Source organism: Typopeltis vanoorti, chromosome 10 (genome assembly GCF_054136105.1).
Source record: "Typopeltis vanoorti isolate ZY-2024b chromosome 10, IOZ_Tvanoo_1.0, whole genome shotgun sequence".
Taxonomy (NCBI): Eukaryota; Metazoa; Arthropoda; class Arachnida; order Uropygi; family Thelyphonidae; genus Typopeltis; species Typopeltis vanoorti.
Window position 1 is genome coordinate 86,812,036 of NC_143558.1, and position 18,278 is coordinate 86,830,313.

The 18,278-nt window shown below is 35.7% G+C and overlaps 1 protein-coding gene across 1 annotated transcript in view; it reads right to left on the reverse strand.

Moving 5' to 3' along the window:
• Positions 1–18,278, reverse strand: part of LOC150102567 (exportin-1-like) — a 448,940-nt gene that overhangs the window by 383,723 nt on the left and 46,939 nt on the right. Inside the window, exon 4 of the mRNA XM_090399503.1 lies at positions 1,599–1,720. Coding sequence (XP_090255629.1) covers positions 1,599–1,720 — 122 coding nt within the window. The remainder of the gene's footprint in view (positions 1–1,598; positions 1,721–18,278) is intronic.

Consider the following 18,278-nt stretch of genomic DNA (forward strand, 5'->3'; position numbering starts at 1 on the left):
GTCTCCCAAAATGAATCTACTGACTCCATGGAGATATCTATATAATAACAAATAATAAATAAAAACAAAATTTGGATGATCACTTTCCAAATTTCTTAGACTGAAGTCCGTTTTTTGCAAAAAACTCTGTATCAATATAATCTTATGAGTAGAACTGGATTCTTCATATTGTATTATTTGAAAGTCATTTTCCTCTTTCCTGATATTTATGGGAGCACAAATATTCATTGTGCTGTAAAGAATTTTAAAGTAAACTAATAATAAATGAAGAGTGATGCAAATTACAATAGTTGCTACACATGGAGGCTAAAAAACTAATTCCTTCTGCACATGTTAGTGAAAAGTTTCCAGCCCATCCTTTTCTTGTTCATTCAATACCCACTAGTTCCTTACCTTCATGTGATCGATCCCATTAATAGGCATCTGCTGGGTATACTGAACAAACAAGGATGGGCTGGTAATTTGAAACTTAGCCAACCAAACTGTACTCTCTATTGGCTTAAACCAGAAATAAACATGATGGTATGCAAAGTCATTCATACTAGTTATGTTTTCTCAGTTTCAGCTGTGATTTCAGTCAGCAACCTACCATAGAAAGATGTACATCTTAATCACCAACTTCAATGTGTAACATATGAAAGTATTTTTGTAAATGTATTACAAGTTGCACAGAAAAAGATGCAAAAATGGAAATATAACTAGTGCTGTATTCTCACAATCATTATTTCAGTCAACTGAAATAAAAGTATATTTTAGAAATTAACATAAAGTTGAAAATATACAATACTTTAGCAGTGTCCACCTTATTATATGGCAGTGAAATTTGGGCAATAAACAAACAAGATAAACAAAGAATAAAAACAAGTGAAATGAGATTTATGAGAAGAACTGCAAAATACACGTTATTAGATCAAAAAAGGAACAAAGACATTAAAAGAACTAAAAACAAAATCAATAGAAGAAAAACTAAACAATTATAAACAAAAATGGATTGAACATGTAAACCAAATGGCCAACACCCGACATCCTAAACAAATACTAAAATATAAGCCAATTGGAAAGAGGAAGCAGGGTAGACCTCAAAAAAGGATACTGGATGGATAATGAGACCAGAACAGACCAATATGGTCTATACCCATATTTAGTGTTATGATGATGACATAAAGTAAATATTTAATTCTGATTACTTCCATTTTATTAACATATGATTCTAGCACCTGTGATCAAAGAATTGGACAATAGCAGTTCAATATTATCATTATTATTATTATTACATGACACCTCCAGGAAGTCCAAAGTCTCATCAAGAGAGGGCATACAACTCTGTTACCACCACTCAATCCACCAACTACAATGAACCACAACTACCATCATCATCTACATCAATGCCATCTACTGTCCACCACCACCACCAATAGTATATTCACAGAACAATCACAAATATCCATGCCCACGGTGGGATTCGAACCGGCAGCCTTTTGGCTGGAGAGCAGATACACTAAGCACTCAACCAACCAGGCTGACAGACAAAACTACAAATGAAATGATTTCATACTAACACTAAAAAATCAATCTGCTAAAATGATGAAATAACTTACCTGAGGTCCCTCTCCTGTATACATACAATTGACTACATTGTCTAATAGGTTAATATCAAGTTTTTGATTGAAGTCCAAAAGTCGTGCTGCCTGATCAGCCAAAGTTGCCATATTCCCATTTACTAAAATGAAAAATAGTAATCAAAATGGTCAAATTAGAGAAAAACATAAAATTAAAAAATGATAAATGAAAAATACATATATATATATATATATATATATATATATATATGAAGTACAGAAAATCTGAAGGTACTCCAATTTAAATCCCACCTTTATCCCCAGTCATGATAAATTAAGTGCAATGATATTCCAAAAATGAACAAATGTTATCTATTTCCATTATAATAATCATATGCATAAGAAGATTCTGCTACCAAAATCAATCCATAAAAGCATGGTACAGTCCAGAGAATGACCTGTTCTATACAAGAAGTGAGTAGCCAAATTCCACCTTGACCTTGAAAATTAGCCTGTCTTTGGCTACTTCAAACTACAATAAACAAAGAAATGGACAGTCCATGATTTAATAATGGAAACAATTAACCACAATATACACTACTGCCAGCAATGCTGCATCTCACAAAGGCATAAAGAAAAATTAAATGCTGTTTTACTCAATGTTACGAAGATGTGCATATGCCCACCTTAATCACCTAATCTTGCTTTTGGAGTACCAACTTCTTCCAGACATGGAGAGGGTGTTCCACCCTCTCCATTTTTGTAAATAATAACATATTATTGAAATAATGACATAGAAAGTGGCACTGCTTTACAATGGGATTAGAAACTGTAGCATCACTAAAGAAGTTTATTACCTTTTAAGGAAACTTCTCCTTCAACCCATCTGTCCCTCAGGACTAGTAGTCCCCCTGATTAGGGGTCATGACAATTTAATGCAACTGGCACAAAACTTAATTGAAAAGACCTGATAAAGGTTCCTCACATCATAGACAAGATTCAAACGGGTTTTTACAACCAAAGTACTTGTCTATACCAACTCTAAGCTATGGTTGTTTTAAGGAGACTATTACAAAATAATAGGTGATCATTCAGTTCAGTGTAGTGTCCTATATACTCAGATATGAATTATTCATTCATCCTCTGTATCTATCTAGGATGGCTGATAAATTCCATATGTGCAAGAGTTTCAGATAGTGATTAAGCACTATGACTATCAGTTCATCATAAAAATAAATAAAAAAAATAAAACAAACCTATCAGGTACAGTTGACTTCAGCTAACAATATCATTGCAATATATTTACTCACTATAACAAGCTAGCAAGGATAACTAGCTCAGATTTCTGGTCCAACCTTCATAACAGCATCTTCCTTTGGGTAATTTACTATTCACATTAACTGCTTCCTTCAACTGATCCAGCAGACAGAGATACAGAAATATTTGCTACCAGCAACTGTACAAAAAATTAACTTTTGAAAATTCAGAGTAATAATCAATGGAATGTTTGTAAAAGGCTGGTAGGCGGCATCTAGTAGAGGCTCCTGTGTTTAAAAGTGCTCATGAAAGCTAAGTAGTTGTTTTAAATAAAGAGTGATATTAGTTCAAAATTTTATTTGAAGTAGAATATATTGTGATGTTAATCAGACTTAATTTTGTGAAAACAGCATCCCAATTAAGCTAGTGAAACTTCTTTACTCATACCTTAGAGAAAGATACATGCAAGTAAAGCTTAACGGAATTGTTTCATCGAGGCGCAAAATTCTAGCTGGAGTACCTCAAGGTTCTCTTCTGGTCCCAATACTGTTCACAACTTACGTATCAGACATCCCTCTTAATTCAAGAGGGATGATTATCAGCCATCAGATGTCCGATTAGCAGATGACACCGCTAAGTAAACCTCCTCAAAAGCTCAGTCATGCAGTTCTCTAGAAAAAAGGTCTGCATTACAGAAAACATCTTGCTCTCTGGTCAAAAGATCCCATGGCAATCAGAGACCAAATATCTTGGGGTACTACTGGATAAGAAACTCCTTTTTAACAAGCACATCAATCTCATTGGCTCCATGACATCCAAAGTAATAGCTCAGCTCTACCCAATGATCAACTGCAAGAGCAAACTGAACTTACAAAAATTACTAATAAATACTATGCCTCACCAGCATGAAGTCACACTTCATGATCAAACATTTCAAAACTACAAAAAATCCAAAATAAGTGCCTAAGGATGATCCTAGATGCCCCATTGGTTTATCAGAAATTCACAGATTCATTGAGGAACCAGCATTCCATACATCTCTTCCCTTCTTCATGATCTTGCAGAAAAATTCTTCGTGAAGTCAAATTCACATTCAAACCCGCTGATCGTACAAGCTCTCAATTACAATGAAAGAGTACTACAAATACAAAAGACCGAAGGCTATTCTACCCTCAGCTGATCATAGTTAACACAACTGTTCCCAGAGGGCGAGCTTAATTGCTCACAAAACTCCCTTTCCCAAATAACTTCCATTACAGACAAAGGGGAATATGAAAAGCACTTGTGCTTCACCCATCCTGACAGTAGTGTTATATTATACTTAATTTTGTATTTATATGAGTTACTTTGTGTGGTAAGTAACATTGTGTGGCACATGGCACTGATGGAAATTAGAACAATGGCATCCAAAGCATTATTGTTCCAAGGAATTCAACCTGAGGGATTTCGTGCAGTGCAATGTTTGCAAAATGTGCTCATTACTGAAGTTAAATGGACTTTAGTTCAAAAGCAAGTGGTGAGAGAGTGCCAAAAATGTTACAAAAGAGAGTGTCAGACACGTGGATTGAGTCAAGAGACTGAAGCAATAGACATGGAATAAGCATGCAAATGAATGTGATGGTTTGGCAGAAAATCTGATGGAGAAAGAGAAAGTAAACAATCAAAACAATAGTAGTATGAAAGATGTAAAGAAGGAAAAGTTGGCTGTAATGAAGGCAATAATGTACTTACCCACAGTGCTACGAAGGTTAAAGTGTAAACAAAAGTGAATGCAAAAACATCTAGTGACTGGTTCAGCTAAAAACAAAGAAAGAGGTGCAAGAAAAGAGAAAAGAATACTAAACTGAGAGAGAGGAAAAGCAAAGAAAGATTCTCTTTCTTTACTTACAAGGTGCAAAGATTAACCCTGTGAAAATCGCAGTCAAAAAAATTGCAGCTTAAGTCGCATGTATCCGAGAGATACAGTCATTACTAGTATGTGCTGAAATGCAATAAAAAAATAAAAAATAAAAAAAACTGCAAATATAATACATGGTTTATTTATTTTCAGTTACAATCTAGAAAGTATTGGACAAAGAAAAAAAAAAGACTAAACCAATACTATACTGACATCAGAGTTTGCGGTATTTCTCAGATACAATTTACTATCAAATATCACTTTTGCATTCGACTCTATCATTCTCATCATCGGACTCAAGTAACATTCGTTGAATCTCTTCAACATCTGATGGATTATCCAATTGATATATTTTTCCAGCCATTTTAAATGGCAAATTGAAAAAAAACTAAACCAATACTATACTGACATCAGAGTTCGCGGTATCTCTCGGATACAATTTACTATCAAATATCACAAACCTTTACATAACACGTGTTAAACTAAACTGATGGCATAAACAGTGTAGAATATCACTCATAATATATGTATGCACAGCTAGTCATGACCTTCAAGCTATAACTGGATATGTGCAAGAATATTTATATCAAAACAATTTGTATCTCTTAGATCAGCTGCGACCTCCGTAGGGTTAATGAAGTGAGCAAAGCTGTTAGAATGTGAAAAGACAAGAGTTGGTTGGTTTGGCTAGAGTGAATGATTTGAAAAAAAATATAATAAAAGAAGCATGGCATAAGGGAGGACATGAAACAGTTACTAAAAGTTGCAAAAGAGAACAGTTAGAAAGTTAAGATTGTTAAGTCTGTTGACAGTTGAATTGAGAAAGAGGGCCATGATAGTGAATAAGTAAATGTGTATGTTATGTAGAAGGAATGATGTGAAGTGAGTCTACTAGGTGAAAAGGCTTATACAAGATGGATGGTTTTGCATGAATGGAGATGGTTCAATGATTATGATAGTTCTGTGCCAATGCACAGGTTATGCAGAAAGAATAATGTGAAGTTTGTGGATGTGTAGAGTGAGTTTGATGGATAAAAGGGCTTATCAGCAAATCTGTAAAAACAGTCATGTTTTCCTTCATAATATAAGTTTGGTTTCTCTAGAAAGCACGAGTAACAATACCTCACAAAATCAAGAGATGCCAACTAAGAGTGTGAGACAATTTGTCATGTCCCAAAAATGGGCGAGTATGGAATGATACAATTTGTACAGTGCCAGGCAAGTTAAAAATTTATTCTATAAAAATACTGAGGAAAGATTATAAAATATGTGCGATAATACCTCACCTAACAACATAACCACATTAACATGAAGAATAAATTTTATGTTCCTTAAAATAGCTTCTTGTGGTGCACCCTGTTAGGTACCTACCTGGCTACTGAAAGAATGAGGATTGGCTGGCAATTTGGGATTTAGCCGACCAAATTGTATTCTTATTGGCTTAAACTACAACGTAAAATGATAGTACAATATGAAAGAATTTCATATTGACTGGAGCGTCACCCTGTTAAATAAGGCCCGTTAGTAATAATATTTTTCGTTTACAGATCAAGTGTTGATCAATTTTATTAACTTAACAAACTAGTTTTGCCAAACTTTAACTGTTGGTGTCGTCAGGGCACTTACATATGGGCTGAAACAATCTCACAATTATCATCATCATCATCAAATTCCTGCCATGTACCCTAAAGGTGTACAGGATATGATAGTACTACATGAAAAAAAATTACATCATTATTAATTTCATATCTACAATTTTCCTCCAAATCAGTCTGTTACTTGTGAACACTCCAATATTATCAGCACTTATATTTCTATCGTCTAAAGCACTTTGTACCGTATCAATCCACCTATATCTTGGTCTTCCTCTCGGTCGTTTTCCTGCTAACCTGGCAGAGAACACTTGTTTTGCTAATCTTTCCTCGCCCATTCTGTTTAAGTGACCATACCACCTGAGATTAGCTCTGCTAACGCATTCTTGGATGCTGACAATGTCAAGTTCTTTCCTAATATCCTTGTTTTTAATGTGATACTGCCATTGATGCCACCTGTTCACGCCTATAATCTTTCTCAGGACTCTCATATTTGAAGTCTCTAGTCTTTGGTCAAGTGTTTTACTTCTGACCCAGCTCTCAGATCCATAAGTTAAAACTGGTTTGAACACTGTCTTGTATACAGCTAATTTAGTGTTGCGACTAATTTCTCTCTTATTCCATATGAATTTATTCAATTGACTTCCCACCATACCAGCTTTGCTGATTCTGTTGTCTATTTCTATATTTAATTTACCATCTTCAGTAAAAATCGTGCCTAAATAGCTGAAATGTTTTACTTGTTCCACAGGTTCTCCATTCACAACACAATTGACATTTTCAATGATTCTGCCTATTTTCATTGTCTTTATCTTTTTATTGCCGACCTTCATACCATATCTATTACAAGAGCTATTCAATTTAGTCAGAAAATCTTGCAGACTTGTAGCGGATTTATTTAGAAGTATAACATCATCCGCATAGAGCAAAGAGCTGACATTAACATCTCAAATTTCGATATCAAGTTTAATACCACTTTCCTTCATAATGCGATCCATATAGATAATGAATAACAGAGGGGATAATGTACATCCTTGTCTCACACCAGATTTAACATTAAACCATCTTCCTGTACTTCCTTCAATTCTAACTGCTGACTTACAACTCAAATAAAGACTAAGTATTGCCTGATATAATGCCCCATTGACACCATATAACTGCAGCGTATTGAATAGCTTCTCTCTTGGCACCTTGTCATATGCCTTTTCCAGATCGACAAAACTTAAATACAGATCTTTGTTATATTCCCATGCTTTCTCGACTATTTGTCGTAAAGTGAAGATCTGATCCTGACAGCCTCTATTTGGCCTGAATCCAGCTTGTTCTTCACCAAGCTTTTCTTCCACAATTCTTCTCAACCGTTTCTCAAGTATACTTGCATAGATCTTGCCAGGAACACTCAGTAGGGAAATACCTCTGTAATTCTCACATTCAGTTTTATTTCCCTTTTTATATATGGGTACTATGAGAGCTCTACTCCAATCATCGGGAATTCGTCCCTCTGTCCAGGCTTTCTGAACTATGCAGTGCAGCCACTGTAAGACTCTTATACCACCATACTTCAGCATTTCTGGTCGAATATCATCTACTCCTGCTGCCTTTCCACATTTCAAGCCTTTGATGGCTTTTTCTACTTCAAGTATGGATATGTTTTCCTGACTGGTCAGTGTTTTTTACCACTGTGCTGTCATCACTGCTTGTTTCATTTAGCAGTTTTTCAAAGTAATTACTCCATACTTCAAGGATATCTTTTTCTCCCGTTTTCATGTCACCTTTATTATCTCTAATTCCTTTTATAGCACTCTATCCTCCATTCTTAAGCTTCTTCAACAACCTCCAGAATATTTTGCCACCTTCTTGATATTTATTTTCTATATTCTTGCCAAAGTCCTCCCATGACTTTTGTTTAGCTAGTTTTACACAGTGTTTAGCATTCTTGCATTTGTCTCTATATTCTCTAAGAGCACAAGCTGACTTATTTGACAGAAACTTTTGGTATGCTTTCTTCTTTTCCTTCACTGCCTCTTTAACCTCCTGTGTCCACCAGGGAGTTCTGATTTTTTTATCCTTACAAACAACCTCACCACATGCCTCTCTGGCAGAATCAATCAATGTTTTCTTCAGAGTTTGCCAATGAATCTCCAAGGTTTGATTCCTGTTCTCAAAATCTTTCATTTTTCCTTCAATAATCTTTGTATATTTTAGTCTACAGCTCACATCTGAGAGCTGCTCAACTTTTATTCGCTTTAAAACTTTCTTACATTTTATTCTTTTCAATATGAAATTCAATTTTATCCTGCTCAAGACTAAATAGTGATCACTTCTAATTTCAAATCCTCTATACACTCTGGTGTCCTGCACCAAGGAGAAAACATCACTATCAACAATAACATAGTCAATGAGACTTTTCTTATTCCTAGCCTCTTCTCTCCATGTGAATTTGTGCACATTTTTATGTTGGAACATGGTGTTAGTAATAGCCAGTCCATGTCCTGAGCAGAAATCCAACAGATATTTGCCATTATTATTAGCTTTGCTCTTTTCTCCAAATTTTCCCAAAATATTTTTGTATGTCTCACAATCATTTCCTACTCAGCTATTTAGATCCCCAACAAGGACCAACTTTTCATTTTTCATTGTGTCAGTTGCTTTTTCTAAAGCTTCAAAAAATTCCTCCACTTCTAGCTTAGTAGAACCTTCTGTGGGACCATAGGCACAAATAAGTCTCATTGTCCAGTTCCCCATTCTCATATTTGCCCACATTACTCTACTTGAGACTGACTGCCATTCAAGAAGATTAGCCTCGTATTTTGTGTTGAATGCTATGGCTAATCCTTCTTTTCCTTGATTGTCATTGCCTGAATATAACATTTTGTATTTATTGCTCAGAAAGATCTCACCAGTTTTGGTCTTTTTTGTTTCAGTCACCCCTATTATGTCGATCTGGTACTTATCTAATTCCTCAGCTAGCTCCATTTCTTTGCCATTCAGGCTTCTTACGTTGATAGTACCGATCTTTAACTCTGGTGATGTTGAGTTGGGGTTTATTTTCAGATTTGTTCCAGTAGCTGACTTTTCGCTGTTCGCCCTGGTTCCCTGGCGAAAACAACGGGGGCCTTGTTTAACCGGGCGACGCCCCAGCCGGCATGAAATTTTGTCATGTTGTACGATCATTCTATATTTTGGTTTAACCAATAAGAATACAATTTGGTCAGCTAAATCCAAAATTGCCAGCCCATCCTCGTCCGTTCAGTATCCAAGTAGATACCCAACAGGGTGCACTACGAGAAGGTGAGGATTGGACATTAGGTCAGAAGCCCTGGTCGGTTCTCCGCATTCCTTTAAAGGCTATGTGGAGGTCTCCTCTCAGTTATACAGCTTTGACCCTTAAGCACCCCTCTCACAATTATGTGTAACTATAAAACCGACAAGAATAACTGTAAAAAAACTGACTAGAATAATTACAAATAAAATAGTATTGAACGTGCGTAAAACACGTATTGCGTGTACAAGATTAGCTAGCTGTTGCTAAGGAACTTTCTGTAGTTTGTATTAAAGTTCGTTTCTTTTGTTTTTAAAGATTTGATTAGGGTTTTCCATATCTCTGGGAGTATTAGGCCTTAAGAGAAATCAAGGCCTAATAATTGATTTCTGTTAAGGCCTAATACTCCCAGAGATATGGAAAACCCTAATCAAATCTTTAAAAACAAAAGAAACGAACTTTAATACAAACTACAGAAAGTTCCTTAGCAACAGCTAGCTAATCTTGTACACGCGATACGTGTTTCACACACGTTTGATACTATTTTATTTGTAATTATTCTAGTCAGTTTTTTACAGTTATTCTTGTCAGCTTTATAGTTACACATAATTTTGAGTTTGTTTCAGCCTATATGTAAGTGCCCTGAAGACGCCAACAGTTAAAGTTTGGTGAAACTAGTTTGTTAAGTTAATAAAATTGATCAACACTTGATCTGTAAACCAAAAATATTATTACTAATTCTCAGGCACCTGTTGTTTTCGCCACCAGGGCAAACAGCGGAAAGTCAGCTACTGGAACAAATCCTGAAACAAATTTTGAGTAAAACTGTTGATAGAAACTTAGTAATAATATAAGTTTTTCATGTAGTACTATCATAATATCCTGTAAACCTCTTGAGAGTACATGTCAGGAATTTGATGATGATGTAAATTTGATTTTAAATTATTAAATAGACAGAATAATTAAGAATTAATAATCAAAATGAAGTCATAATAAATTGTGAAGTAAGAAAAGCAATTTTTCGGCATATTTTGGAAAAGGTCTAGTTGTGAAGTTGTGATATGTTCATAAATGTTTTCAGCTTCTGAAAAAAAAAAACATTAGCTGTATATGCTTGTAGATGGTGCTAAAAGAAACTTCCTTGCTATTTCACTCAAAATAGGCAACAGGATTTTCTATTCTTGCCACCATACTAATGGATAACTTCTGTGGCTAATTCTGCTTTAAGTGATATAGTCAAAACACTGCCATAATTTACTCCTATTTTTGATTGTGAATTTCCAACACTCTCACTTTTTTGATAAAGGAATGTTATCGACTTTACTCAATACTTATGAATTAGATTCAGATTGCTCATTAGTTACAGTGCCAGATCTAATATATTAAATCTTGGATCTAATATTATCTAATATAAAAAAAAAATCTTCTGCTAATTTCTTCAGAGAAATTTTTCCATTGTTCCTACTCCAGAGGGAGAAAAAGGTTTGGAGTGGGATCACTGGCTGTTGTCTGTGGTTCCACGAAGGCAGCTCAGTACCTTGATATTCTGGATAATCAGGTGCTGAGTACACTGTGGAATTTTTATGGAATGGACCCATGCTACTATCGAGACGACAACGTCCCCATGCTACAAAGCTGCAGCTGTTATGGACCGGTATGAAGAGATGGGTATTAAACGACTGCCCTGGTCTGTGTGGTCCTGACCTCAACCCCCATCGAACACCTGTGGGATGAATTGGATTGGCAAATGAAGTGCACGTCCTCGATCTGTGGCTCAACTTAGTGCTACTTTAATGGAGGAATGGAGACAAATTCAACCTGATGTCAGTAACACATTAGTGGAAAGCCTTTCTCAATGGGTGCAGGAGGTGATCAAAGCCAAAGGTGGACATACTGGACATACCTTATATTAGGGTTTGCCTGCTGATATCAATTATAAATTGCTAGTGTCCAGAGAATTATTGGTAGATAGTGTATATGCATGCAACACTAGTCAAAAGGAAGCACACACCTAGTAACTGCTTACACAAAATTCCTGTCAGAATTTCTAATTTACAATAAATAATTTTGAATGTACTATAAAAATGAATTATATGATAAATCATTTTTGTCACTTATTTTATTTAGTAATTTCTCCAATGTCTCCACTCCATTCCAACTTAATACACTGTAATTAGTTACTTTTAGCCTATGCCATGTGGAAAAACTGATGCTGATGCCAGCAAGTTGCAGAGGCATATTTTTTTTTCTTTTTCATTATCACACACACACACACACACACACACACACACACACACACACACACACTGAGTCTGAGAAAATATAGGTAGGAGTTCAACTGGAGTTTTTCAGTGAAAATATTGCATTCAAAGCCATCTGGTGCGAGATGGAGGCCAACAGGATAAAACATAGTTAGTTGCAGCTAACTGCATACACTAGGAAATGTGAAAGACAATGGGGATAATATGCATCAGCAAATAAGGCTAATGAGTGGAGGTTGAGTAATTATTATGGGGATTTCAACTATGAGAACATGGATTGGAAGGCAGAAAGGGCATTTATCAGTTACTAATGAATAATTACCCAAGGCAGCATGCGATGGAATGTACCAGGAATTTGAAAGTGTTAGATCTAATAACTGCAACAGAGAATTTGTCAGTAACTAAGATGGCCACATTATCATCAATAGTGAGAGTGATCTTATGGTAGCAACCTGGCAGGTGGCTACATATGTGGAATTACAGGCTGGTAAGTATGACAAACTCAGGAGAGTGCTTAGAACAGTGCTATGCCATGAGAGACTGCAATGGTTGGATGTTGATAATGCATGGGAGGCTGTAATAGCAGGATGCACACTTGGAATCAGCAAGAAAAATTGAGTGGCAGATATATGGATAAATAGCATCATTTATGCAGGAGATACAGTTTGAATTCCCTCCACAGTTTGTTGAGGGAATTCAAAGAGAGGGGTTTGCTGATGATGCAAAATCAAGTAGAGCAATAGTCAATAAACATGTTAAAATTTTGCAGGAAGATTTAAACAGACTGAGAGTATTGGCAAGGAAGAACAAATGTCAGTTTAATGTGGTAAAGTGTAAAGTCATGCATTTTGGGATGAAAATATTATCAGCTGGATATACCATTTTTTTTTATTATTATGTGACACCTCCCAAGGAGTCCAAAGACTCATCGAGGGAGGACAACTACTCCACAACTCTCCATCTCCACCACTCAAATCCATCAACTACAGTGAACTGCATCATCTACATCAATGTCATCTACCGTCCACCACCACCACCACTATTATTTTCACAGACAATCACAAACATACATGCCCACGGGGAGATTCGAACCCACAGCCTCTTGGCTGAAGAGCAGATATGCTAACCACCTGGCCAGCATATTTATGGAACTAAATTCCAGGAAACTGATGAAGCCAGGGATGAGGGATGTTAGTGGATAGGGAGTTAAAGTTTAGAGGGCATATTGTAAAAGTGGCTAAAACAACTCATCATATTACCTGGCCTTGATAAGATCCCATCTTGACTACTGCGCACAGATCTGTCCCCTGAGTTTCTTGGAGATGAGAAGGAGGTAGAGATTATCCAGATGCACGTGATCAAGATGGTGATAAGTCTAGGGTATGCTCCTTTTGAGGATAGGTTGAACATTTGCAGGTTACAAAAAATTGGTTAAGAGGCAGAACAGGAGGATATGATAGACATGCAAATTACTGAGGGTTTTTTTATAAGATTAATACAGAGGAAATTTTTCAGAGTAGGTCTCGTGATGAGACAACTAGGGCCCATCTTTGGAAATTGAATAAGAGTGTGAGGACTAGATTTTTTTTTTTTTTTTAATTAGAGATTGTTTAATGAGTGGAATAAGTTGACAATCTATTGTAGGTGCCATTACTGTGAATGAGTTCAAAGCAAAGTATAACAGATATTGGGCAAATATTGGATAGTGCTTTGCATAACTTTAGGGTCTCCATCAATAAGTCTACACCCCATGGAGTTGCCTGTGTAATAATAAGCTCACCTAAACTGATAAAATAAATTAAGTTTTCATGTTCTGGAAATCTGCATTTTCAACATAAAATGAGAACTTATGAAATCAGAGAGGTATGACTGCTCTACAATTCTAGTAGAATACTAGCTTCGTGGATTTTTGTAATCCCTACTTCATAGGGATTCTATTCTTATCTGTGATGTAATTTCATATAATGTAAAATCTTGTTTAGCATGTTAATCTGTGAATGGGCAGGGTACCTTGGTATTTCTTAGTGAAAGTCTTCCATAATACTTTTATCATTCCTGCATGTTCATCCAAACCTGCAAAATCCTGTGCAGCTACTGGTCAACATCCATTTACAGTTCAAGTTCAAACCTACAAAGTTGACTTAATTACTTCATTCATTCAATCAATTTCTAATGAAATTTAAAACTTAAAAACTAAAATAGGGAAACATCACATAACCCTTTAAATATCTTTAAAATTATATATACTCCATCATACATAGTATAAGAGAGAATATGAAATATATAAGGAGATATGAAAGGATTGCTGGAAGAAGCAAGAAAGAAAAGTGAAAATGCTAGCTTATTACCATCATACAAAAGCCTGCAACTGATTCCACGTGCAGGCAGTCTAGAAGAAATGTGTGAGAGTTTTTGGAAGCAGGGAGTGAGTCTGATGGTAGAAAAGACTTGTATAAGAGGGATGGTCTGCACTTGAATGAATTTGGCATCAGCAGCCTAGAGAAATTATTTACTGGAATAAGATCCTAATGCAGTGAGTCAGGGAAACTAGATAATCTTGATAGAGATGCTGAAAATTTGTGCATAAGTTCAGTTAAGGCAAGCAAACATAATAACAACACAAACATCAATGACCATGGTTATGAATCTGATGAAGAGATGGATATATACACTCTGGGTTTAGACTTCTTGAGCGTCTTGGATGGAAAAGAGAAACTTGCCCAAATGGGCCAGTAGACCACAGATGTATGTATAAGAAAAAAAGAAGAAAAAAACAGAAATTAACTAACTTTCTACACACAAATACCAAAAACAAGAACAAAAGGATGGAGTTTGTTGCTTTGAATACATTGTGGTCTAAAATTGTCATGGCTCTCAGTTATATGTAGTGAGAGAAATCGAGATGTATCATTTTTAGATAGGACAGAAGAGACAGGAGTAATAATGATACATGATTTGATTCCAGTTAGGTTGAAGGTCAAAACAATAGTAATGATGTTCCATATAACAGCTAGTTTGAGGTGTGAAGTGGAGGCTAATACGATGCAATATGTTGGGTGCTGCCACAGACCTGGCAGTTTAGTTGAGTGGAAGAAATGCATCAACAAACTACTGTGATGGGTATTAAACGAGCAATTATTATGAGCGACTTAAATTATCTTAACAATAAGACCTGTGGACTTCCACAATTATATGAACACACCAATACCATAGTAAACATATTACTGAACAAATATTTCATTTTGCATATTATAATGCATTGTTAATGAAGAACAATGATAAAATTTGAAAAAAAAAAAAAGAACAGAAAATGTGTATGCGTTACAAAAGAATTCATCTAAGCATATAGCTATATTAGTCAAGATAAAGCACCACTGGGACAAGTGTTAATTTTAAAAATAAATAAATAAATAAATAAATAAAAAATTAAAAAATTAAAGTTGAGGACAGATTCCTCAAACTTTAGGAATAGAGAAGAAGTCATTATGTTTAAGGTTTGGTGGATGAAGTAAAGCTTCAGCAGTTTATTTGAATACACAATCATAGTTAAAAATCTATGGAAAAGTTTGGTATTATCAAATTGGATCCCGTGGCTAGTGTTGAGCCAGGCTAGATTTCTGATGTTTGATAAACCTGATATAGTTCTGACATTCTGCAATGTCTTTTGACAGATCTTTCTGTGTGGCCATAATACAAGTGGCAAAAACAAGGAACTTGGTAAACATCAGGTAGCATCATTGTGGAAGCTTGTACTCTAGACAAACTTTCACCAATGATGATACCTGGTGACAGATAGGATATCAAAATTGGTTGATAGGGATGAATGAATGTAGTGATGAGAGCTCATCAAAATCTTCACTGCATACAGAAATAATCTTAATAAAGTAATGTGAACTTCTTCCCTCGGATATTTGTAGAAAGAAACTTATTTTCTTTGTTTATCTTAACTGTTTAATAAAGTCATTTGATAGTTTCCAATCCTTGTTGGATCCTTTAAAGAAGCAAACTGTGTGTGCACTACTAGACACAAAGGATATATGATACAGTACTTTTGAGATGGATGATGCGAAGATGCACTAAGAAAAATGTGATATCTGAATGTGCTCCTAGAGTTCAAAGAATAATTACGGTGTAAGTGGAAAGGATGTTCAAACTTATTAAGCAAGAGATCCATAATAGGATGATGTTGAAAGAATACTGTAAGAACAAGGATGAGAGGAATTATGAAACACAAACATGTGCTCAATGGAAACTTAGAATTAGAATTAGAAAATTAGAATATTCAATGAAATTGGCTGAGTAGGCTAAACCAAAATAAATTTTATGCTGCAAGTAAAAAAAAAGCAAAACTTTACTGAATGCAGATGGTACCTTGTATCATAACTATATATGGTTATTTAAATAACGAGCACTAATTTAATATAGTACACAGCACTATGCCTTATGCCTACAGAGCAATAAGATGCAGATAGAGGTGCAAGGGAAGGAGGTTCTAGAACTGCTGCATAACCTGGATATGAATTCAGCAGTAGGGACAGATGAGATATCAGCACAGGCAGGGTGCTTAATGGTTAAAGCTGTATAACTGCAGAGGAGACCTCCACATAGCCTTTAAAGGAATGCAGAGAACTGACCAGGGCTTCTGAACTAATGTCCAATCCTCACCTTGTCGTGGTGCACCCTGTTGAGTATCTACCTGGGTACTGAATGAAAGGATGGGCTGGCAATTTGGGATTTAGTTGACCAAATTGTATTCTTAATGGCTTAAACAAAAATGCAAAATGATGGTACAACATGACAAAATTTCATGCTGGCTGGGGTGTCGCCCAGTTAAACAACTGGTAAGATTTATGCAACTATTCTTGAGAAACAGTTGAGAAGAATTGTGGAAGAAAAGCTTGGTGAAGAATAAGCTGGATTCAGGCCACACAGAGGCTGTCAGGATCAGATCTTCACTTTACAACAGATAGTCAAGAAAGCATGAGAATATAACAAAGATCTGTATTTAAGTTTTGTCGATTTGGAAAAGGCATATGACAAGGTGCCAAGAGAGAAGCTATTCAATACACTAAAGTTATATGGTGTCAATGGGGCATTATATCAAGCAATACTTAATCTTTATTTGAGTTGTAAGTCAGCAGTTAGAATTAAGGAAGTACAGGAAGATGGTTTAATGTTAAATCTGGTGTGAGACAAGGATGTATATTATCCCCTCTGTTATTCATTATCTATATGGATCACATTATGAAGGAAAGTGGTATTAAACATAATATAAAAATTGGAGATATTAATGTCAGCTCTTTGATTTATGCAGACGATGTTATACTTCTATATAAATCCACTACAAGTCTGCAAGATTCCCTGACTAAATTGAATAACTGTTGTAAGAGATATGGTATGAAGGTCAGCAATAAAAAGACAAAGACAATGAAAATAGGCAGAATTGTTGAAAATGTCAACTGCATTGTGAACGGAAAACCTGTGGAACAATTAAATATTACAGCTACTTAGGCACGATTTTTAGTGAAGATGGTAAATTAAATATGGAAATAGACAACAGAATCAACAAAGCTGGTATAGTAGGAAATCAATTGAATAAATTCATATGGAATAAGAGAGAAATTAGTCGGAGCACTAAATTAGCTGTATACAAGACAGTGTTCAAACCAGTTTTAACTTATGGATCTGAGAGCTGGGTCAGAAGCAAAACACTTGACCAAAGACTATAGACCGTAGATATGTGTCCTGAGAAAGATTAGAGGCATGAACAGATGGCATCAATGGCAATATCATATTAAAAACGATGATATTAGGAAAGAACTTGACATTGTCAGCATTCAGGAATGCATCTTTATACTAATGCCAGGAGTATCCGGAATAAGGGAGAGGAATTGGTGGCGCAGATAGCATCAGCCTGGCCAAAAATTATTGCGATCACTGAGACGTAGTTGACAGAAGGGGATATAACAACAGGAATAGAAGTCGCTGGGTATAGCATTTTTCGTCAGGATAGGAGGGGAAAACGTGGTGGTGCTGCTTATGATAAGTGATGACCTATGTCCTCTAAGAGTGGAGAATTTGGAAGGAAGTGAGACAAATGATTTTGAGAGCGTATGGTGCGAGGTAGAGGTAGGCAAGACAGGATATTTAGTGGGGTGTTGCTACAGACCCAGGAGCACAGAGGATGGGGACCAGGAGATGTTTAGACAGCTAAGTTTGGCAAGTGCAAGAAGAATGATTGTTATGGGAGATTTTAACTTCAGTAGTATAAATTGGAGAGAGGAAGATGCATGTAGCAATAGGGGAATGGAATTTCTAGAATTCTTGAGGGACAAATGTCTTAGGCAACATGTAACAGAGGGAACAAGAGGTTCAAAAGTTTTGGATTTGGTTATAGCATCAGAAGAGTTGATAATAACTGAGTTGACGTCTCTCCCACCAGTTGGAGAG